Source organism: Penicillium roqueforti (genome assembly GCF_015533775.1).
Source record: "Penicillium roqueforti strain LCP96 04111 chromosome Unknown scaffold_02, whole genome shotgun sequence".
Classification (NCBI taxonomy): Eukaryota; Fungi; Ascomycota; class Eurotiomycetes; order Eurotiales; family Aspergillaceae; genus Penicillium; species Penicillium roqueforti.
The window spans coordinates 1,478,712-1,502,567 of NW_024067566.1; the positions used below are offsets into that span (position 1 = coordinate 1,478,712).

The following is a 23,856-nucleotide window of genomic DNA, read 5'->3' on the forward strand; positions in this document are numbered from 1 at the left end:
AATGTTTGAATTGATTAATAAATTGGTAAATGGCCTGTCATCCATTTAGTAAGATTGGGGGTCGTTATTCTGTGCTCTCCCTCATTCTTCCCTGCTCTAATACCTACCGAGTATATATTTCCCTTCCAGACGGCCTTCTCTTGCGAAATACCTCGCGATGGCCTTCAACGCCCAGAATACCACTAACCAAGGCGATATCTCGCAAGATGCCATCCTCGACCACCCCCCCGAGGACAGTATCTCCGAACTGGCCTGGTCGCCTATCGCCAACCATCTCGCCGTATCGTCCTGGGACCATAATGTACGGATTTACGATGTGACGCGCTCGGTTAAGGGCGAAGGCAAGGCGATGTTCTCCTTCGGCGGGCCCGTCCTGAGTTGTGCCTGGTCGCCCGACGGCTCCAAGGTTGTGGGCGCGGGGGCCGACGGGTCGGCGCGTCTCGTAGATCTAGCAAGCGGCAACCCCACTACAGCTCAGGCCCAGCAGGTGGCGCAACATGATGCCCCCGTGCGCAGCGTGCGCATGGTCCAAATTCCCAACAGTCAGGTGCCGATCGTCGTCACCGGGTCGTGGGATCGCACCGTCAAGTACTGGGACCTACGCCAGTCCACCCCGCTTGGCGTCCTGGAATGTTCCGAGCGAGTGTATGCCATGGAGATCTGCCAGGGCCAATTGCTGGTCGCCTTGGCCGATCGCCAGATCAGCCTCGTCAATCTCAACCAGCCCACTTCCGTCTTCAAAACCCTACAGAGTCCGTTGAAGCATCAGACGAGGACCATCTGCTGGATCCCCGACGGGTCCGGCTTTGCGGTCGGCAGCATTGAAGGCCGATGCGGCGTCAACTATATTGACGACGCCAAAAAGCAGTGAGTAGCTAACCCGCACCCATATAGTATCCCCGATAGATTAATTTCCAGGGAGAAAGAATTGCCCTGATGGAGATGTGACCCGCAGATCAAACTTTACCTTCCGATGTCAACGCACCCCCAAAGACAACGACCCCAAGAACCAACTGGTTTATTCGGTCAATGCAGTATCCTTCCATCCGCGCTACCACACCTTCAGCACTGCCGGCTCCGATGGCACCTACTGTTTCTGGGACAAAGACGCCCACCATCGGCTCAAGTCGTTCCCTGCCGTCGGACACAGCATCACCTCTACCGCCTTTAACCTCGACGGCAGTATCTTCGCCTATGCGATCGGCTATGACTGGAGTAAAGGCTACGCCTACAACACGCGCGATTATCCGACTAAGATCGCCTTGCACCCGGTGTCCGACGCCGAATGTAAGCCGAAGGCGACCATGACCACTCGGAGGTGACAATCGGGGTCGGAAGATAGCTGGATAACACAATGTCAGAAGTAATGTTCCGATGTGTTACAACACTGCGAAGGGGCAGAACGGCCAAATGTCAAATGCCTGACCAGGTTCGTGGTCTGAATATGCCTGAATATAGACAGGCAGAAATCAAAATACCTGAAGTTACCATGACAACGGGCTTGATAAACAAAGCATCTAATGTTGGAAGTTGGAACTTAGTTCAAAAAATGAAGTTATTCCTACCATACAAATTTCCGTATACACCCGTTTTGTACGGTCGGAGATTTATGGCGTTTCAATTTATAGTACACGGTAACTATAGAGCGGTGTCGAAAGCGGTCTATAATTCGGGCAAATTCAGGTATAAACCCTGAAAAATCGGGCAGGGGGCAGTTCACCCAACCTGTAGCCCACCCAAGGCACGTGACTGGTAACCTATCTTATCTCCACCGGTTGGGTCAACTTTTATAATTTGGTTTTAAACCTCACCAATACCTCACCAATACCAACTTTCCACCAATCATTTCTCGTCAATACCTCTCATCAACCACCGAGGCGAATCAGGGAGAAATAACACATTAATTGCTTCGCTTCGCTCCGCAATTAAATCATAACCTCGTGTGCATGTCACGTGAACGTTCTTTTCTCCTATGGGCTCCAAAATCATTAGAATCAATGTGGTGAAGTAGTCGGCTAGCTTTAGCAGAATAATCCAACCAATGAGCTTTTTTTCTCATCAAAATGCATGTTTTTTTACTATGTAAATCAAGATTCCAAAGTGCAGAATTAAGTCCGGCAAAATTAAATCGATGCTTGATTAGTAAGATTGAATCCCGAAAAATCAGAGAGGGGGGTGTCGGATTATCCAAGGAGGGTGAACAATCCCCTATTTTTATTAGTGGTTTACATACAAATTGTAGGTACTGCCGGTGGAGATCTCATGTGATTCCGGCGGGTCACCGGTTGGACCAAAAAATGGCACACAGGTTGGGTGAACTATCGTCTCGAGTGAGAGCTCCCAACTAGAACATTGGTCCATTGTCTACCGAAAAATGGCCATTTTGTCTACCCGCGCCAGATAAATTGGCTTCAAGACGACATAAGCCATACCCTTCAATACTTTCGTTGATCGAATCCTAAAAGGTTTCTTCCATTCTCTGTTTCGAGAGGCTGGCACCGGTATTTTCTGATCTCGCAACGCACACTCTTCTCGTTGCCTGCTTTGCGCCGAAAGCTTTCTGACGCCCTGAACCATACCCCATAAATAAACAAAAAGAGCGATAAAGAAGACATCACGTTCCAGCGGTAATAACGACACGAATCTACATCACAGTATTGTCGACAAACGAAAGTAAATAGAAAGACAGATACGAGAATACAAAGCGTAAACCTCCGCGGCGCGGGTTAGCAGCTAGTACCCGAGGGTTAGAAAATGTGTCCTATAGGATTGGATGTCTGTAGAACCCAAGGGGTTCCAATGTGTACGGGCGACTAAGTGTGTGTGCGCCCCAGAGGGTGGTCTGATGTGTGCTTTTTCTGATTCAATCCGGGGGAGGGACCGGAAGAGATTTTCACTTCTATGATAAACTTCGCAAAATTGCGAAGAGAGAAAAGGAGAGTTGAAAAATCAGAGGAGAAAGGAGTGGGTGGATCTTCTGCCGTCCCGAGTAACTTTCGTCGGCCCGAGGCCGTCGGCCCGGAGAGGCCGGCCTTGGCAATGCTTGGGCAAACTCTCCAGCCAACTTTGGACTCCAGATCAGTTTATACTGAGCTCCACTTAATTTGCCAAGTCTGGGCGAAAGAATCGGCGGGCCATTTTGCCAAATTCCAGGCATCAAGGCCCCAATCTACTGAAAACGACCCTACGCTATGCCCCTTCGTACCTGGGGGGTCCCAGACTAGTATAAGGTAAATTTTTTGACTAGAATGTGAAGCTCACTGCTGAAATTAACGGCCAGCTCAACGTTTGAGAACTTTCTTGGAGATGCCATACGATGTATCAGTCAGAATGCTCTAGCGTTTAAACTCGTGAATAGATCCGTATCAATAGCTGCATACAAAAATCAATAGAAACAATCTCTCTACCCCGATTACCACGTCAGCAACATAGCTACCCCCTTAGACACCCAAGAACCTTGCCGCGTCAGCCCTCCCGATGTAAGTCGTGGACGTGCCACCAACCGTGGGAACACCACTTTGACGTCAGGTCTATCCATCTGACCAAGATACTCGACCAACAGTGCACTGAGGCCTGCCTGCTGGGCCTCCTTCAACCACTCCCCCATGGGTAATGCCCGATACGATGCACCCGTACCCTTCTCCAAGTATCGTTGTATTCCATGTAGTGGGATCTGCTCCCCAAGATGGTGAAGGTACCGTACCTGATTCAAGGGAGAGGGATCCCGAGGTGCCAGAATCTCGCGTACAATATCCCGAGCCACCTGTTCCACAGGCACAAAGTCGAGATAGCCCTGCCACGAGGACTTCGCGGGGAGAGGAACCGCACGTAGTTTCCTAGAGAACTCGAGGAGATTGTCCATCAAGTCCAAGGGGGATGATCCCTCGCCAGTGACGCTGGAAGGGCGATGTATCCAGACGGGGAAGTCCGCTTTCCGGTTCGCCTCTTCGAGCACGCGCTCGCTGGCCCACTTGGAACTCAAGTATCCCTGGGATCCATCGGTCGGAGGTAGGACGCTGGCAGCGGAGACCTCTGCGAAAGTCGAGGATTGGGTGAAATTGGCGACGCCGCTGGTGGAAACGTAGTGGACTGGCACCTGGCGCGGCCACGCCAGCTGGAGCAACTCGATGGTCGAATCCACGTTGGCTCGACGAAGGGCCGGATAATTCTTGAGGAAGCTGACATCGGCTCCGTTGTGGATCACCGCGTCAGCATCATTGAAGATCGCGGTGGCTTGGGCTTCTACAAGTCCCAACCTCGGCAGCGTAAGATCCCCGTAGTGCACAATAATCTTGCCTGCGGTGACCAGAGGAGGGCGCCGAGTGCTCGTAACCCGGACGGCAATGCAGTGAACGGTGGCTACGGCCGGGTCTTCCACCAGCCGCTGGAGGAGAGCTCGCCCGATAAATCCAGTGGCACCGGTGAGCACAATGCAGAGCCCTTTCAGATTCTCTAATCGAGTTGTAGGGGCCATCGGTGTTGACAGCTGAAGCTGGTCGGGAAGCTGAATTTCCTGCTCCCAAATGATGGGCGCTGCTGCCGTTGTAGCAACGGGACCAGCGGCAATTTTCGCCGCATCGGTCGACGGGTCGAGGAGGAGAGCCATCTTCTGCACCGTGGTCGCTCCGAATAGCTGCACTAGCGGAATTTCCGTGCGGAACTCCACTTTGATCTGCCGCTGCAACTCCACGAGCAGCATGGAGTTGCCTCCAACCGCGAAAAAGTCGGACTCGGGCTCTAGTCCATGGATGGCGATAACATCCTTCGAGATGACCGACCGCCAAAGCTCGACAAGCCGGGCTTCTGTTCCCGTGAGCTGCGAGGTGAGACCCACCGATTCTGCCTCGGTCTGCGGAAGGCTTCGAGTGCTCAAGGCCTTGCGGTCAAGCTTGCCGTGGGCTGTGACTGGCATGTCATCCACGGGGAGCACCATGGACGGCCACATGTAACGAGGCAGAGGCAGAGATTTGCTAAGTTCCCGCAAGGATTGCTTGCGTTGCTCCACAGGATATCCGGCAAGGAAAATCACATAAGCGACCAGCAGTTCCGTGTTGGTATTGGAGCCTGTATAGAGAGTGACGACGGCCTCCTTAAGCATCCCTTGCGATGATTGAAGGATCACCGTTTCGATATCGCGCAAGTCGACGCGGTAGCCGCGCAACTTCACCTGGGTGTCCCCGTTAATCCGACCCTCGATTTGAAGTTGTCCGTCTGGCCGGATTCGCCCGCGATCGCCGGTGAGGTGAACCCGTCGCCATCCTTGAGCCTTTTGTTCGGCCGTGGCGAATCGGTCCTCCATGAAGCGACTGCGTGATAGATCCTCGTTGTTCAAGTACCCATGCGCGATCCCAGGACCACCAATAAGTATCTGGCCTGGAATACCAACGGGAACGGGGTTGAGCGCTTCGTCGACTATGTAGATGGAGTAATTCGGGGCCGTGTATCCGGCGACGACCGACCCACGGTGCATCCACTCCTGTGGACTCTGGGTTTTGCTGCGGAGGTACGGCACTTGCAGTTTGTTGGAAGACATGCTGGCTTCGGTTGGGCCGTACCCGTTGAAAAGTCGAAGATCCCGCTTGTTCAACTCTTGGAAATCATGAATCATGCTCGAAGTCATCGGCTCCCCTGCACTGACCGCAGTCCTCCATTTGGACTTCTTGAGACCCGACAAATCACCGTGCATAAACCAACTGTGATATTCGGAAGGAGTGGCCCCTGCGACGGTGATACCCTCCGTAAGAATCGATTCCACCAAGGCCACCGGATCACCACGTTTAGACAGCGGGGCAATGAAAAGCGAAGCGGCGTTTGCCAACGCCATGAACACCTGCCATACCGAAAAGTCAAAGCTGAAAGCAATTTGCTGCAGCAGGTGATCGTGCGGCCAGAGTCGGAACTCCTCCTGGTTTCCTTCGACGTTGACGCGCAGGTTCTCGTGGGTCAATGCAATGCCTTTGGGAGCACCAGTCGAACCGCTAGTATAAAATATCACGGCTGGATCTTCCAAGACGGCACGATTGACGACAGGGATAGGGAAGGACATTGGTAAATCGTAGATGTTCATTGACAGTGCGTTCGAACACCCCAATTCGTCCACTTGATCTTTCGTCTCATTGTCCACGAGAAGGACCATAGGCTTACAGTCATCACAGATCGATTTGAGACGTGGAATTTCGAGCCGAAGATCGAGCGGAACATAAGTAGCTCCCACTCGCAGAATGGCCAGCATAGAACAGATCCAGTCGGCCGTTGGATGCTGAAACACACCCACACGTTGGCCACGGCTGACGTTGGCGCCTAACAGAGCGAACGCAATTGAGTCGATTCGTTGACTCATTTCCTCAAAAGTGAATCGGTTGTTGAGGCCGTCTTTCAAAGCAAGTTTCTTGGGGAACCGTTGCACCATCGTGTCAATACGATGGGGGAGCGTTGCTGGCCATCGGCTGGGCACTGTCGGGCCTGTGTAATACAAAGACATCGTTAATAGTGGTGAGATCAGGCTTGGGGGTGCGTGCTTACCTTGGCTGAGTGCAAGGGACCTTTGAACATCCTTTACAGCGAATATAGACGCCTGGCCCACGGGGGTAGATGGATCATTGGCAAAGACTGCGACCATGTTTAGAAAGGCGTTCAGAAGAGTCTCAGCTGCTTCGGTACTGTATAGGGATTGCTGGAGGCCAAGAATGACCAATGGCTCGCCTTCCACTTTGTCGACAATATCCAAAGCAACATCGTAGGATGTTCGACCCATTTCATAATCTAGACCTTCGAATAGACATTCTCCGAACTGCCGTTTCTCGCGGACATCCTGCCGATAATCCATGAAAACTTGGAACAACGGGTTATGGGATGGCGATCTCGGAACCTTGAGTTCGGATAGCAGAATATCGAATGGCACCTGTGAGTGAGCTAAAGAACTGTAGACCTTCTTACGAGCTGATCGAGTTAACTCAACGAAAGGCGTGTTGGCATCATAGTGCAAAGGTAGGGCGAGCAGATTCAAGTATGGCCCCACGCTGTCAGCTGCTTCTACCTGAATACGGTTGGCATCAGCCATGCCGATGCAGATATCCTGGGTCTCAGCGAGTCGACAGAGCAGTGCCTGGAATGCTGCAAGATAGAAATGCGAAGGCGTGCATTTGACAGATTGGCAAAACTGGCGGATTTGTCTTCCTAGACTTGGGTTCAGGCGTTGTTGCACTCGGTGATGACCATATCGTAACAGAGCTTGGCGGTCAGATACACACGCGAAAGGCAGTAATGGAAAGTCCGCTGGGGGTTCGGGAAATCTCTCTCTCCAGAAGGCCAAGTCTTCATTCCACGAGCCGTTATTTCGCTGCTGACGTTGTTTGGCCGCGTAATCGGGGTACTGAAGTACTCGCGTACTGAGAGAACGTCCTTCGTAGGTGTTTTGCAGTTCAGAGAGAATCACCTCCAGGCTAACACCATCCATGTTGATATGGTGGTATCCAATTATCAGGAAGTGCACCAGGGGTGTTGCCAACACCGCAGGGCACAACAGAAGCACCCTCATTAGCTGTCCATGCTCAAGGTCGTAGATGTGATTCTTAACCTCTCGCATAGTAGCCTCAACTTCAGACATTGTGTGATAAGTCTTCCTTTCCAGAGACAACGTTGAGTGTGGCAGGATGATTTGCGTAGGTGATTCTCCATCCTCCGCAGAAAAGCATGTTCTTAGGGCTTCATGTCGTTGGCCCACCCCTTGAACTGCTCGCTCAAGGGCATCAACTGAAAAGGCGCCCTGGATTCGTAATGAACAAGTGATATTAAAGGTAGTCTGATCCTCAAGGTATAAGCGGAGGAACCAGAAACGAGATTGTGCAAAGGAGAGTGGCTCCTTCCGTAACGCCGAGTGGACACTGTCGCCCGGCTGCTTCAGGAGATTGGCCTGGCTCGGGTTATCCGGAAGCGGCAAATTATGCTCATCTTCACTGAATGAAGGCGTTTCGATGATGCTGAAGGACCCGGATGAAGTGTCCTCGCCTCGGGATATATCAACGAGACTGGAGGTGGTGCTTGCCCGCGTAGATGAACTTTGGCCATTCGAAAGAGACTTTGAGGAGACAGTCCGTCCAGGTCCACCGGGTCTTGGCCGAGCAACAGGGTCCGCAGAACTAGCCAACTTGGGAATACTGCCAAGCTTCCGTTCCGAAGTCCGGGATTGAATCTCAGATTGCTGTCTAACAACAGCCTCACCAACCCGCGGCACAGGAGCAGCTCCAATGTTTGGGGTCATCTCGGTAGGAAGCCTATCTAAGGCGAAGTGGAGAATGTCGTCAATGGTGGCACCTCCCAAAATGCGTAGTACCGGGATGTCAACTTTCAGTTCCTTCAAGAACCAGGATCTGATTTCGACAGTGTTCAATGAATCGATTCCAAGCTCATCTGCAGCTTTATCGAGGATAGAACTGCTGGCCACATCATGCAAACCCAGCATAATCTGGAGCTTAGCAAAGAAAGATTCTGCCACCAAGTCAGTATCTCGATGGTATCCCAGAGTGGATTCGAACATACCTTGAACAATCTTGGAGATCTCATCAGCTGTTCTTGCCTCAAGAAGCTGTAGTCGAAGCGGCATCTGCCTCTTGGAGTCGCCATCGGTTTCTGTGGACAACTCGTCGAGAACGACTAGATGCTGGAATTTCGGGCTGTATGACCATAACGGACGCTGCTCATCAACATCTCTGATAATACGCAGCCCACATGTGAGCTCCACCGTGGCGTTGGAACTAGGAGACCCAGCGAGGATAGCCTCTGCGAATATTGTATGGAAGTCGCCTTCTGACATCCACACATGACCACTCTTCAGAAGATTTCTTTGCAGCGCCTCGCTCGTTTCACGAGTGACATAGCCGACTCCCATGATCGCTCCAATATTTATGACAGAACCTGCTAGCCCGCGCTGTTTGCGGTTCGCTGCTAGTGCGGTCATGAACATATTGGCAGCGGCGTAGTTGGACTGGCCGATATTACCTGTGACGCAAGTTGCAGAGGAGAAGAAAATCATGAAGTCTAGAGGATGGATGTGGGAGAACAACTCATCCAGATGAATGCTGCCGGTCACCTTCGGTTTCAACACCTTTTGCATAGCTTCGATGTCCATGTCCTTAACCATGGTGTCTTGCAGCACCATCGCTCCCTGAGCCACTCCAGCAATTGGGGGAAGATTCCGACAGATGCGGTCATATACTGACCGCAGACTCTCTCGGTCCGTCACGTCGCTGTGATCTATTAGCTTCAATTTCCTTCGAGAAGCCACGTTTCTTGCTCCATAGAGATAGACTTACCCGGCATATACTTCAACTCTAGCTCCAGAGGTTCTGAGCTCCTGGAGAATTGTAGGATCGATGTTGGGGTTTCGGCTAGTCAGTACCACGTTCATGGCGCCTTGCCAAATCAACCATTGACAAAGGGACAAACCCAGGGATCCCGTCAGACCGACAAGCCAGTATGTCCTGTCATTGCGCAAAAAGGGATAATGGTCAACCCTGCGAATCAGGGAAGAAACCGTTGAAGTGGATGTCCAGTCGATGAAGGAGAATGCAGATTGGTTCAGAGATAGGCTACTGATATCCTGGAGTGGGATGAAGACCTGCTCTGCTTGTCTCATGGTAGCGGCATCATGGTGTCTCTCCGTGGCTATCATCTGTATAGTCTCAGTAGGGATGTGCTCCTCTGAACTTCGCACGGTATCGCTGCAGAAATTAGCGAGCCGCTCAAAGGTAGACGACGAGTGCAATGCCGAGCGAAGCTTCAACGTCAGGCTGCTGCCCTCAGCGCCGGGTCGCATGTCCAGGACCATCACCGGCTCGTTGGGCAGTAACTGTTGCAATGATCGTACGTGAGTGTGCGGATGCACAACAATCCAGGATGGCTGCATGTGATTCCCATCTGAGGTCAAGAAGATAATGCGTAAGCCTCTCTGAGAGGCATGGAATGCTAGTGCCGATGAAACGACCTTCTCAGGCTCAATCACGATCAGTGCTGTATGGCTGTGGGCAGACGATACAATGGAGCGCGCAACAGCATGGGCGGCCGCGAACGGTAGCAACTTCGTGGGGGAGTCGTCGCTAGGAATGGTCCAGCTGCTGGGAATGTCGACCACTGAAGAGTTCCTTGCAGCAAAACCAAAGACTTTCTCACCCGTTGCAACAACTGTGCCGGCGACCAAATATAGATCATTACCGCTAAGTAGACGGACCGCCTTTAGAGAAGATGCCTCGACACTAATTCTTTTCGAGCCTGGGGGAGTAGCGGGAGAGTCATACTCAGAGCCATGTTCAACGACATAAGCCCCCGCATTCCCCTTTACCGTCACAATCTTGGAGCGGAGGTCGACCTCTTCCGCAATTGCTCGCCTCGATGCATTGTACCGCAGATTTTGGGCATTATTGAGTAGGATACGTGGAATGAACTCCTTATCTCGGATCACAGCCAATTCTTGCTCGGTGCTCCAGAGCAGCCTATTTGCTCGCTCGGGATTGTCTGATATGTTCACACCGATAAAGCGCAGGATAGCTCGTGCAATAATTAGGGCAGCTCCAGACGAACTCACCGAGTCCAAATCTAGGAATTGGGATTGAACATGGGGCATTTCAACGGTCATTGAGCGACCAAAGCCAAGGCTCTGATTTTGGTGAATATTCCCAGCGCGAGAATCCTCAGTCACCCAAAGAAGATAAGCTGATCGTTCGTAGATGAGCTTCAGACCAGCCAACGCCTCTGCGGTCATGTTCTTGAAGACAGGCTCGTCTAGATCCGAAAGATTCAGCGTAAAGTATCCGGAGGAAGTGGGTGCTTTGCTGAGATCTTGCAGACAGTCTATAACCGATACATGATCGAAACGGGATTTAAGATGATAAAGAATTTCCTTGCGCACGTTATGCACTGCATCTGAGGCGCCGCCAACGACTAGAATATCCGTTTTGGAATCTAGGAACTCACCGCTAGATTCCAGGGGATCGCGGAGGAACTGGACAGTGGGATCGATCGCTTGGGAGACGATGGCAGACGCCGGGAATGGAAGTGCATCCGCATCTGGTGTAATACTATCAATCCCAGAAAAACCAGTCTTGCGCAGTAACCGATCCCATTCGTCCGTGGTCACGCAAGGGGAGAGTACCCGGCCATCGTCAGCACCGAGCCACCAGCCGGGAAACGATCCAAATATATATCCTAGACGTGACTGCTCCAGGTTGGTGACCTCTAGCATGACCAAATACCCCCCGGGTTTCAGCAGGCGTCGGATGTTATTCAGGGTGTGTTCCAATCTCGAAGTCGCATGCAGGACAAAGGATGCAACAATGACGTCGTAGGATTCTTCATGGAACCCTTGAGAAGTAATATCCTTCTCTGCGTCGAGGACTTTGAAGAGCATCTGGCCGGAATGGCTAGAGAACAGTTCCCTGGCATTCTCAAAGAACCCGTTGGATATATCAGTGAATGTATAGCTAGAAAAGCTACGACCAACGGTGCTGATGACTTTCTTCGTCGCACTACCGGTACCAGCACCTACAAGTAATCCATTAATTTAGTAAAGTCTCTCGTTGACGATTCGTGCGGGAATGTACGTACCGATTTCAAGGATTCTCATGTGGGGATAACGATGCACAATCTGAGCTACTACACCAGCAAGGTAATCACTGAAGTAGCCAATTCCCATGGCTTCTTCATAGTATCTACTCAGGAGGTTGTCCTTTGTGAGATACTCCAGGATGGTGGATTGACCCTCGATGACTTTCGCCATGTGTTCCCCAATGATCTGCATCACAGCAAGATCGACATTGTCGGGGAACCTAAAAACTCCTTAGCAAAAGAAAAATATCGTTTAGTGAAACATGACCGACCTTTGGCTTTCACGCATAATTACGGCGTGAGTATCATGGATCCAGCTCCGTTGAGCGTAACGGTGCCGATCATTCTCAACCAAGCCAGAAACATGGGATGCAAATCGAAGCAGGCCGAGGTAGGGACCCTCGTGACGAGCTTGGTGAGTGGCGGGAAATTTAAGATGGAGTTGGCGGAGATAGAATATTGACACTCTTTCCAGGACATAGGCGAGCTCATAGTCCTCGTTGGTGGCTTTCCCAGCAAAGGTCACCGACTCTGTATCTGGCGATGAAGGGCTCCAGACCATTGAGCTGAAAAATGGCCGATCACTGGCAGCGCTAGCAGCTTCAAGAGGCACAGCATGTATGCCTTCCATGCGGGCAAGCGTGTGCTGACCATCCGGAGAGTAGATATCAACATCACCCAAGGTGTCAGAAGCCTCCATTTGAGTTAACACAGCATCAAGCTGGAAAGCAGTCTGCACAATTGGGTCATATGAGACACACAAGCTTGGATTCACAGCCACCCGCCGGATCACCTTGGGAACTTGAAGACACCACAATTGCCCATCACCGGGGAAGCTTTTGGCAAGCAAAACGGCCTGAATGGACGCATCTAGCATGGCCGGGTGCAAGGTCAGAGAGGCTGAATCGGGGGTAGGTTCTCGGTTGACAAAACCTGTCGCGATACCCAGTTTCCTCTTCATGTCGGTTAGCGCTCGGAATGGGCCCGTATAGCTGTATCCGATAGGGTCCAGCGAGTTGTAAAACCTTTCACTAGGAACATCAATCATATCGACAAGGGATGGTCGCCGCACCGGTAGCGCATCTGGAGTGGGGGTGCCGTAGGTGATTATGAGACGTCCTGAAGCGTTCATGGTCATGGCGGTCGACTCCTGCCCGACGGCAGAGTAGAAGGCGAAGTTGGCCAGCACCGTGTCCTTCTGTTTGTGGATGATATTTGTGATAGAAACAAGCGTCTCCACGGATGAACTTTCATTGTCGAAGATCATCGCCTGGCGGATGACTAGGTCCTCCAACTCGACCAGCCGAATAGTCTCGTTGGGCGCCATATTCTTCGCTGCTTCCACCGCCGAAGATACATAGCCAGCCCCAGGGAAAACCATCTGTCCCTGAATCTGATGGCCTGAGAGCCAAGGGACCTCACGGGGGCTCAAGAAATTCCGCCAGCGGAATTCTTGCTCCACTCCATCCGGGCACCGAGAGCCCAGGAGGGGATGGACTGGAGTCGATCTACTCCTGGTCGCCTTCCATAGCCGCGATTCGTACCAGAATATGCGATCATGGTCCCAAGCGTACGAAGGCATGTCTTTGACAATTTGCGGTTGAGACCCATCCGATAGTAGCGCATCGTACCTACACAGATCCACACTGGACGGCGGCAGCGTCTGCCATAGGTATCCTAGGCAACCACTCATCGCTTCGAGATCATGGGAGCCTCGCTGCAACGTCCCTGTGTAGTCCAAGGACGCGTCAAGCAAGTCTTGTATTATCTGCAAAGTTGGGCCACGCAGGGCAGGATGAGGTCCCACTTCAATTGCTAAAGTAAACGGGCCATGGCCAGCGGTGGCGCTTTCAACCGCTTGAGCAAAGAGGACTGGGTGGACCATGTTATCGCTCCAGTATGTGTCTGCAAGATCGAGCGCTCCTGCGACTGTTATGTTCCCTTCCCGCACGCTGGAGTACCAGACGGGGGCTGAGGGTGGCGGATGGCCGATTTTGATATTCAAGTTTTTCAAGGAGGAAATATATTGATCGGAGCAGGCTCTCATGTGGTGGGAGTGATAGGCCTTGTCCACGGCCAATATGCGAACGAACTTTTTCTCTTCATCAAAAACGGCTTTGGCTTGCTCAATTGCTTCGGCATCACCGGACAGTGTGACACTGGCCGAGGAATTGACTGCGGCCACCGAAATCCGTCCGTGGAACTCAGGCTCCTTGCAGAGCTCAAGAGCATCTTCAAGGGAGGTTCCGACGGCCATCATGGCTCCTTTCTGTCCATCGGGGCCTCGAGCCGACCGAGAGCACAACCCACGATAGTAGGCTATACAGATGGCATCGTCTGCGGAGAAAAACCCGGCTGCATAGGCCGCAGCAATCTCCCCGGAGGAGTGGCCAACTACCGAATCCAAGGTGACACCAGCACCACGCAGCAGCTGCACTAGGATAATTTGCACCGCCGTGCACATTGGCTGGGAGATCTCGGCCTCCTTGATGCGCGACGCCAACGCATCGGTCATAAACTCCTTCAACAAAGTCCATCTCGGGCGGTCGTTGCTTGGAAGACGTTGGAGAGCAAGATCCAAGCCCTGCACAATCTCTCGGACCTTGGCCGACTTCAGTAACTCGCGTCCCATCGTGGCCCACTGGGCACCTTGGCCTGTGAAGACTCCGAGTACTCGAGGGTTCTCCGTTTGAGACTGGTGGTGTCTCACAGCGAGGGGGGCTTTAGCGTCTGTTTCCTCAAGGCGGGCTTGAATGTTGGCCAGTAGGCGTTCTGTCGTTGCACCAGCGACAATCGTGGAGAAAGCGAGACGAGATCTGCGCGAGTACAGCGTCCAGGAAACATCTCGGATATTCACCGCGGGGTTTTCCTGGAGATATTCCGCGAACGATGTCAAATTTCGGGTGAGAGAGGCCTCAGAAGTGGCAGAGAGGATGAATGGCGTGAAGTTGACCTGATCTCGATCCCGCGGGACGACAGGACGCTCATATGCCTCCAAGATTGCATGCGCATTGGTTCCTCCAAAGCCGAAACTGTTTACACTCGCCCGGCGCGGTACACCCGACGGCAGTACTGGCCAGGGCTTCGCCGTTGTAGTTATCTCCAGGTTGGTGTAAAAGGGTTCGATCTTGGGGTTGAGTTGATTGAAAAGAAGATTCGGGGGAATAGTGCGATTTTGAAGAGCTAATGATGCCTTCAACACACCGGCTAGACCTGCCGTTCCTTCTGTGTGGCCGACCACTGTCTTGATAGAACCGACGTAGAGTCGATCATTTTCTTCTCCTCTTGCAGGAAAAAAAGCATTGCTAATGGCGGCTGCCTCCAGGGGGTCGCCCGTCGGTGTCCCCGTTCCTGATAATGTTCATTAGCCGGGATGATTCGACAGCTTATCCGTATCCTTAAGAGCAAAACTTACCATGCGCTTCAAAGAATTGGCAGCGGTCTTCTTTCTTTTGGGGATCTAGTCCCACGTTGGCGTAAGTGGCACGGATCAATGCTGTCTGTGCCGTAGAGCTGGGCATAGTAATGCCATTGGTGCGACCATCTTGGTTCACGCCCGTCTCCTTAATAAGACACTCAATGTGATCGCCATCTTCCAAAGCAGCACTCAAGGTTTTGAGCACTACAACGGCGACACCTTCTCCACGAGCATATCCATCCGCCTTGGCATCCCACATACGACTTCTTCCGGTTGGGGAAAGCATTTGAAGTTTACTCTCCGCAATATACGGCTCTGGCACTAGACAGAGGTTTGACCCAGCAGCTACAGCAACCCTAGAGCGGCCGGCACGAAGTGTTTGCACAGCTTCATGGACCGCTACCAGACTAGACGAACATGCCGTGTCAATCGTCATAGACGGCCCATGCCAGTCAAAGAAATAAGAGATCCGGTTCGAGATGATGCTTCGAGCGGTTCCGGTGGAAGTGTACATGGGGAAGGATTCAGGATCCCGGCCGATCATATCGGCATAGTCCCCCCACATCAACCCGACATAGACTGCTGTTTCTGAACCCCGGAGGTCCTCCAGCCGCAAACCAGCGGAGTCAACCGATTCATAGACTGTCTCGAGGAGTAGGCGATGCTGAGGGTCAATACAATTGGCTTCGGCAGGCTTGATTCCAAAAAATTGCGCGTCAAAAACACGGTAGTCCTCCTCCAGTAGGTAGGAATGGCGAACATTGCTGGTGCCATGATGAAGATTGTCTGGGTGGTAGAAGCCATCAGGATTGAAACGGTTGGGTGGAATTTCGGTCTGTAGGTCTTTTGGCTCCCGTAGCAGCTCCCAGAGCTTTGACGGCGAATTGCTCTGCCCAGGGAATCTGCAGCCACTGCCAACGATGGCTATCGGCTCAGGAAGGCTGCACAGTGGTGGCATGGTCTCGCAAGGGCAGTGCAGTGATGCGGGATGTTTGAGAACTGGCGATGATAACCGTCCGACAATGATCTTGAGAGGTTTTCCATTATTACTCCTTTCATGGTGGGTTTTGTTGACTCTATCCCAGAGCTATCCGGCATGTGCTCGGAGGATGTATTCGGAGTGGGCCCCCGAGTAGTCGGTCATTTGGCGTCGGAGGTCGCGTTAGGCTGGGAGTTGATTCGCTAGGTGGTCGACGATGTGGGGCTAACCGATATACGGAGTACTCCGTACGGAGTAGTGTATGCTTGAATTCTCAGTCCGTATATAGTCCCAAAGACCAGAGAACACTAATCTATAGCTGCCATTTCGATCAAAGCAAGAAGGGGTCGAGCAACTCCCAGTTTTTGTGTATGAACGCATATCAATCAAGCCCAATGGATGGCAGTATACAACATAGGAACCTAGTTCAAGGGGCAAAGTAGATGGAATGGAATAGCTTCAATATTACCCGCGACCTTTGTACACGGGCGATTTGAACGGTCGGTATAACTTCAATGCTGGATATGGTCAAGGCCTAAAAAGTACCGTTTGGGGGTGGGAATAGCTTGAAATTCATGGATGGGTGGTATTGTGCGGTATCGAAGGCGGTCTAAAATTGGTGAGCTAGTCCCAATTAAGCTATAAAACCATTAAAATCTGACATCCAAATCTCGATATAACGATATTTGTATGAGGAGAAGAGTGAATTAACGAACTGTGTAATAAGAAGGGAAATTCGTTATAGGCTTTTACTGTATACTGAAGAGGGATATTCACGATGGACAATCTGGCCTAGCAGACAAGACGAGAGCGACACAACAACACCAACTATCCAATGAGATCAGCTAGCACATACAGACCGTATGTAGTAGACATCCTTCTATCCTAATTCAACTACATCCTGTGAACCCCTTTTCATTCTGTGTGTGGTGCATAATCTATCTTCTCTCCGCTGGGATTTTATCTGACATGAGAGCTCCAAGATTTTCTCTCTGTCTGAAAAGCAAGGCCAATAGTTGATGATTCCGGGTTTCCCCACTGCGATAACTAATTTAAACAAGAAACTGACCGTTACAAATATGACATGTTTTTACTTTATTTCCTCCATTGAAATTGTCTTTCCTAACCAGTGAAAAAAAACTCATGGTCCAAAGACAAGCGCAGAGGTCTCAATACTCCAGCGATCTGGGGCGTTCGGCGGCGTCCGAGGATCCTTGAAAGCGACATGGACCGCGCGCCCTCCCTTGACCCCACTGCCTGGTTTCGATCCATACGAGTCGAAGATCTGTAACATGATCGCCTCGTCAGCCCCTACTCCGGAGAGATAGTACCACTTCTGATGGTCTCGATAGATGGGAGCGCCAAAATCTTCCGAGAAATCCTTGAGATGGGAGACCATGGTGACAATGTCTTCGTCCTTGACGGTGGCACTCGATGCAATCGCGAGCGGACAGGTGTAGACGGTGCCGTTTAGGGGCTGCCAGAAGTGTATCACACGGTAGCGGCCCAGCAGCAGCTTTTCGGCCTCTTCCTCGTCCAGGTGATATCTCACGCGATCGACCACCGCATCCCCCGTATGGTCCAGATGGGCAATCAATGCGGGCGGATTATAAGGCACGGGGAAGTTCTTCGTGTGGCGGATCCCATGGCGGAAGATGTGCACCTTGGTGGCACCGGGGACGTTGGCCAGAATCTGCTGTTCTACTAGTGGATAGTAGTTCTTCCGGATGTCCTCCTCGTTGTCGAAATTGGTCTTGGAGATGGGGACGCCCTGAACAATATGGATGGAATCGTGGTCGAGATTGACAGAGGACTCCTTGCCGCGCAGGTCTTGAACAGTCACCATGCTCGGTTCGCCGCGAATGTTGGTATAAGGGACTCCCTCTGGAGGGGGACACTTGATGTACATATAAGGTGTTTCATCGGGAGGGAACTGCCGGCTAAATAAAAGCGGAGTGGTGATGTCTCCTCGAGGGGGTGGTGGTAGAGCACCTTGATTCTGCGCGGAGACTGGGGGTGTCTTAGTGGTAGTCATACTACGGACCGTTGCGTCTTTCCAAAGATCGTTGCCAGTACCGGAAGCCTTGAATAGATCTGCGGGGAGTGTCTGGTGAGAAATATATGGAGTATATTTTCCAGGATCGGCTCTGCTACTGCTACTCCACAAGCACTATTTCCAGCAAACTTCCTAAACTCGTCGGAGTCGGAATGGAGTCGGACAGTCGGGGTTGATGGCCGATCTGAAATCATGGCTGATTTTCTCCCTCCCAGTTGAATAGCCAGTCTAACAATTAGTTAGAACGAATTTTGCAATATCTACCGATGACTATACCATAGATTAGTATACTATTATGACTATCCTATTAACATATTATATAGTAACACTATCAATTATTATGGAAAAAGAACGGGGGAATAATGTATGTATATTCACGGCTAAAGATCGGTTACTTCAACTAAGTCTTCAGTGGCTCTGCTAGTTACAATGTTTCGCTTAGAAATCTTCAGCCACACGTTCGGCTGTTTGGTGATATCGTCGAATTCCGATACCAGTGGCATCTTCCAGTCCGCATTCGCGATTTCTAAGTTGTAGCGCATTACCATTGCGGCCACCATTCCAATCATCTGCTTCTCGGCAAATACCCGCCCCGGACAGTAGGTTGTACCACCTCCGAACGGCTTCGTCGTCCGGGCATGGCTTTCGCCTTCTCCGCCCAACGACTTCTCCAAGAACCGGCGCGCGTGGAAGGACTCGGCATCCGGGTGCAGGGCCTCATTGAAGTGCATGAGACCACATGGGATGTTGATAACCCCGCCTTTCTGCACGAACCATTTCTTCTTGCCGGTGAACTGGGTATCGGCGACGACCTCACGCACCGTCAGTGAGTTGTTGTGCATGCGGAGGGTTTCGTGCCAGATGGAGCGCAGCAGCGGCATTTTTGTCGGCAGGATCTCCAGCAGTTCCGCAGGGCTGCGGTCGGAAGAATATTGCGCGTCGGCGAGTTCCTTGCGGACCTCGTCGGCCAGGCCCGGCTCAGCCAGAATATGGAGGAGGGCGAGATACCCCGTGGGCATAGAGTTGAGGAGCGAGGCAAACATGGTCCGCAGCATATCGGCGCCTTGGCACTGAGGACTCATCCCGGACTGGGTCAGGTAGACCGTCCGCTCGTAGAGATACTGCGAGACGTCCTTGCGTGTTTCGATATTCTCCACTAGGTCGGCGTAGGTGTTGATGATGCGGTCCCGAGCCTCGTAGGCGTCGCGGTAGAGGAACCGCGGCGCGCGGAAGAGCAAGCCCCAGAAGCCGTCGCGCACCATGGTAGTCAAGTCGTCCAGCAGGCCCGGATGTTTTTGCAAGGTGGTTGCACCGTACAGAACCTGCACAGTGGCCTTGCCCTGGACGTCGACCACGGTCTTTAGACCGGGCCGCGTGATGGTCTTCTTGGGCGCTGCGTCGATTTCGGCGTCCAGGTTCCGAAGCTGCTCCTCGATCCGCTGCAAATACTGCATCGCGATAATGTCGTTCTTGTCCGAGAGCAGCCACTCTAGGTCCATGCGATGCCATTCAGGCTTAATATTCCACATCTGGTCGGCATCCGCCGCTTTGAATCCCCAGATGGAGATGTAGATAAACCGAACAAAGCCGCGGATGCTTAACGTCTTGCCGTTCTTATGAATTCCCGCAATGTCCACCGGGTCGCTGAATATATAGTGTCTCCGACCCCCCATAGGTACACTAAAAGCTTGGCCTTCGACCTTGCGACTAAAGCAATGTTGTAAGTGGGTGTTCAGCGGATTTGTATCTCCAACGAAGTCATGACAATCGACTTACTTGGCCCAGCGGAAGAATTCCCGCTTACTTTTTGCAAACCGAAACGCATGCCCAAAGAATGGCATCCAGTGCGGTATCACTTCTGGCTCATTGGGCAGTTGCTTTGGCGTGAAAGCTAGCTTACTGAGAATGAGAAGGGCGACCACACCGGCCGCTGCCAGCACAGTAGGGCTGAGCATGGTGAATGAATTTGTATAAACTTTGGTTTCTTTTTTTCGTCGATTAAAATATGCTGCCAATCGTGCTATTATTGTTTTAGGGTCGGAAGAGAGGGCAGGATTCGGACACACACTTGCTCACTCTCGGAGGGGATATCCGAACACCTCTCCGACACCGATGCTGTCTGTACATATCACCGGACGAGAAAGACAGTCAATGAACAAAGGAAAGGAAAGCATTGCAACGACGGTGGACAGGCACAATGCTGTCCCAATTTCGTATTAATGGCTTGAGGGATGGTTTATATATGGAGATAACGTCCTGGACTACACTCGGACTGCTGTTGGCATCCGTAAGTATCTTAATCCGGTTCCATAGAAGCAGTGGGGGGTATGATAGCTGAAAGTTAGAGCGGCAGATAATTTTCGCGTTCAACGTGGTCCGCACTGTCTATCGACTCTGGTTTCATCCTCTGTCCCGGTATCCAGGGCCCAAGTTGGCCGCGGCAACTCATCTGTGGTATGCCTACCATTGGATGGGAGGAAGATATCCGTTCAGTATTGAAGAGGCTCACCAGAAATATGGTCTGGCTCCTCGGATTCCATCTTCTAGGTTGCTGAAGCAGACTGACTGACTGATCATTCTAGGAGACGTTGTTCGGATCGCTCCAAATGAGCTGTCATTCAGCACGGCACAGAGTTTCCAAGGTCCGATCAACCAACAAGGAAATAGATAATCGAGCAATGGACTTACTGACAGGAGTGAATATCAGATATATATGGTCATGCCACGTCAAAGGACCACAACACATTCATCAAAGGCACCTTCTACGAGCACCCCCAACCAGAACCGGGCATCGTGGCGGAGCGTGACCCCGAAAAGCACCGGGAAACCCGCAAGCTATTGTCACATGGATTCAGTGCACGGGCTCTTAAGACACAGGAGTCCATCATCCATGATTATACAAACCTCTTTGTATCTCAGCTGAAGAAGCACGGCACCGAAAATGCTTTGAACATGCGGGAAGTAAGAGCAACCCCCGATTTCTTGCGCTCTACCATTTCAGACAGGGTCTAATCATGAATAGTGGTTCAATTATTTGAGTTTTGATATCATTGGCGAACTTGCCTTCGCGGAACCTTTTGGAGCTGTCAAGTCTGGTGAGGAGCAGAAATATATTCCTCTTTTGCCTACCTACAATGCCAACTAACGCCACTAGCCAAATCGCATTTCTGGATTGATACCATCCATGATGCAGGCATCCTGGTTTGTTTGTTTGAGATTGGGCGTCGCCTTCCGCTTCTATGGCCCGTTCTTCTGTTCGCTCTGCCGGCCAATATCAAAAAGAAATTCGACCTGTTCCTCGAATACTCGCGGGATCTGGTCCGTGCTCGGGTCGCCCGCAAAGATACGGTAACGCGGGAGGATTTCTTTGCTCGGCTGCTGGCGGACAAATCGGAGAATAAATCTGAAGAGTGGTTGATGGCACAGGCCAATGTGCTAGTCATTGCCGGCTCGGACACGACTGCCACGGCCCTGGCCACCATCACGTACTATCTGGCTGCGAACCAAGACAAACTGTGGCATCTCCAGCAGGAGATTCGCCGCACCTTTGAAGATTCGTCCTCCATTACCAGCGACTCACTTCAGGGTCTGCCGTATCTCAATGCTATCATCGAAGAAGGACTGCGCATCTGCCCGCCGACCTCCTTTGGGCTACCCCGGATTAGCCCCGGTGCATTGGTAGACGGGCATATGGTACCCGCCGGTGTAAGTTCCATCTCCATTCCAGATCTTTATATGCGAGGGATTGTTCTAACCAGCCGCCAACCAGACAACGGTGTCGACTGCGTCCTGGACCACCGCCCACCGCGAGGACTACTTCCGCAATGCACGGGACTTTCATCCGGAACGCTGGCTCGCTACCACGCAGCCACTAGCAGATGTCCGATTCAAGGAAGATAACCAGACGGCGTCGCGGCCATTTTCGCTGGGGGCACGAGGCTGTCTCGGCGTAAACTTGGCGTACATGGAAACCCGAATGACGCTGGCCAAGCTAGCATGGCATTTTGATATGGACTTGGTGAATCAATCCAGCCTGGATTGGGAGAGAGACTTGAGATTTGAAGGGTTTTGGAAATTGCCCACACCCGAGGTGCGATTCATCCCAGTGGAGAGGTGAGAAGCGTCTAGTTTATACAAGAGCGGTGTCGAAAGCGGTATAGATTAAGGCACCCTAAGGCATCCTCAGACATATTAAGGCATCAACCCTCCCAAATAATTCAAATTGACCCCTGAGCGCTATACACCTTCGCATAGGATGGCGACTAGACAGTAGTTTTGAAGATCATATATAGAACTTGTACTAGGTATAGATATGCCTTGCTCATCTACATACTCACATCCCATCTCCCCAAAACTTTTGCTCGGAATTGATAGTACCACTCGCAGACGATCACATACAGTTTCGGCACCGTCAATGACTCGACATCCACATGTTCAATGAAAAAAACGCCCTCGTACGGCTCCTCGCCGTCCTCTCCCCCTTTGACCCGCCCAACATACGCACTGCCTCCCGCCCCGCCACCAAGGTCGAATGCAAACTCCTGGTTACGATACTCCAAAGTGAACGACCACTTCTTCCCCACTGACGGCGAGATCAGCTCGATCTCGTACCCTACCGGATCATGCATACTTCCCCCGTCCCTCGGGGCTGGAGCAGACCGGTAGAGAATGTGGTTGTCCGTCTCGGAGACCGAATTGCGTTGCGCAGAAAATACATTGACCCCGTGCTTGGTCAGAAAGGGCGACGGATACGAGACGCCATTTAACCGGGAGGTTGGCTGCCAAAAGCTCAGAGAGTATGGCCCAGCTGTGAGTCGGACGGCTTCCCATTTTGTCAGGATTTCTAGCCATCCTTTTCCCGACCACCAGCGGTCATGGCCCCCCAAGCCGGTCCATCGGAACGCACTTCCCTGAATAGTCAGGTCAACTTCGATCCCGCCGGCTGGTATGGGTTCGCCCCAGTGGAGCATTGGCGCATTCCAGGTCGATGCGACCTTGTCCGAAACGAGTGCGCCATTCGGATACCTGGACGGGGTGGTGGAGTGAATAGCAAAGGAGCCGGTTACTTCCTTAGTGTGGATGTGGACTCTGGCGTGCTTGGAATCCCGCGTCGCCTGGAAGACGTAATACTCGTCTATGGCGCTGGCCCAGATCCCGACCACCTGGTTCTCACAGACATGCACGACGGACCGGGCGAGGTAATCGACCGTGGAGAAGGTGGTCCCGTTGTCCCAGACCACGTCGAGCGACACTCGAAAGTTGCCGGGGCCAAGGAATGCATAAGATGCATCACGGTAGATGCCAAGCAGCAGCCCGCTGCGACCGGATGCCGACGTCCCATCAAAGGCCCATTGCTCACCGGCGGTCCGGTTGAGAGCGGAGAATTTTGGTGCATCGAACGGGTCCAATGGGGAGGTGGATAAGAGGATGGACGGATTAGCCGTCTCGAATGCCGTCAGATGGCTGGTTTGACATGTAGTGGGCAGATCAAGCTGTTGTTCGATCGTTTGGATATATTTCCCCTCATCGCCGACGTTTTTGAGGTCGAATTCCCGTGCCAGTAAAAAGGCAAGAAGAAGAACGGGCAACGTGATGGACAGAAATTCCAACCTGATTCTCGCCATCCTGATGGTAATGACTATGATTCTCAATGGCCGGTCAACAGGCAATACAAATCATAATATCGTTGTTGACGCCCAGGTGAGGTCTAGATTGGTGGTTTTCGCTGAGCCGAATCCTCGCCGAACGCCCTCCCGAGGCCGACAATCCGAGTCCGACCTTGCGCAGATGAACACAAAGACGAAT

The 23,856-nt window shown here is 52.0% G+C and overlaps 6 protein-coding genes across 6 annotated transcripts; 2 read left to right on the top strand and 4 right to left on the bottom strand.

The window, feature by feature from the left end:
• Positions 1–157: 157 nt before the first annotated feature.
• LCP9604111_2031 (WD40 repeat domain-containing protein) lies at positions 158–1,322 on the top strand (the record flags this gene model as incomplete). Its single annotated transcript, XM_039069464.1, has 2 exons — positions 158–867; positions 956–1,322. 2 exons carry the CDS (start codon positions 158–160, stop codon positions 1,320–1,322), a joined length of 1,077 nt encoding a protein of 358 aa, XP_038932158.1.
• A 2,090-nt stretch (positions 1,323–3,412) lies between these two features.
• LCP9604111_2032 (uncharacterized protein) lies at positions 3,413–15,974 on the bottom strand (the record flags this gene model as incomplete). The annotated part of the gene is made up of 7 exons (XM_039069465.1): positions 3,413–6,462; positions 6,523–8,487; positions 8,539–9,245; positions 9,312–11,535; positions 11,599–11,819; positions 11,871–14,949; positions 15,014–15,974. The coding sequence occupies 7 exons, from the start codon at positions 15,972–15,974 to the stop codon at positions 3,413–3,415; spliced, it is 12,207 nt and encodes a 4,068-aa protein (XP_038932159.1).
• A 1,162-nt stretch (positions 15,975–17,136) lies between these two features.
• On the bottom strand, positions 17,137–18,030 carry LCP9604111_2033 (uncharacterized protein; the record flags this gene model as incomplete). The annotated part of the gene is made up of 1 exon (XM_039069466.1): positions 17,137–18,030. One exon carries the CDS (start codon positions 18,028–18,030, stop codon positions 17,137–17,139), a length of 894 nt encoding a protein of 297 aa, XP_038932160.1.
• A 401-nt stretch (positions 18,031–18,431) lies between these two features.
• LCP9604111_2034 (uncharacterized protein) lies at positions 18,432–20,006 on the bottom strand (the record flags this gene model as incomplete). The annotated part of the gene is made up of 2 exons (XM_039069467.1): positions 18,432–19,758; positions 19,828–20,006. The coding sequence occupies 2 exons, from the start codon at positions 20,004–20,006 to the stop codon at positions 18,432–18,434; spliced, it is 1,506 nt and encodes a 501-aa protein (XP_038932161.1).
• A 242-nt stretch (positions 20,007–20,248) lies between these two features.
• LCP9604111_2035 (putative cytochrome P450 pisatin demethylase) lies at positions 20,249–22,168 on the top strand (the record flags this gene model as incomplete). Its single annotated transcript, XM_039069468.1, has 7 exons — positions 20,249–20,338; positions 20,405–20,570; positions 20,634–20,693; positions 20,759–21,012; positions 21,074–21,146; positions 21,206–21,756; positions 21,821–22,168. 7 exons carry the CDS (start codon positions 20,249–20,251, stop codon positions 22,166–22,168), a joined length of 1,542 nt encoding a protein of 513 aa, XP_038932162.1.
• Positions 22,169–22,376: 208 nt separating this feature from the next.
• Positions 22,377–23,675, bottom strand: LCP9604111_2036 (uncharacterized protein; the record flags this gene model as incomplete). Its single annotated transcript, XM_039069469.1, has 1 exon — positions 22,377–23,675. The coding sequence occupies one exon, from the start codon at positions 23,673–23,675 to the stop codon at positions 22,377–22,379; it is 1,299 nt and encodes a 432-aa protein (XP_038932163.1).
• Positions 23,676–23,856: the final 181 nt, after the last annotated feature.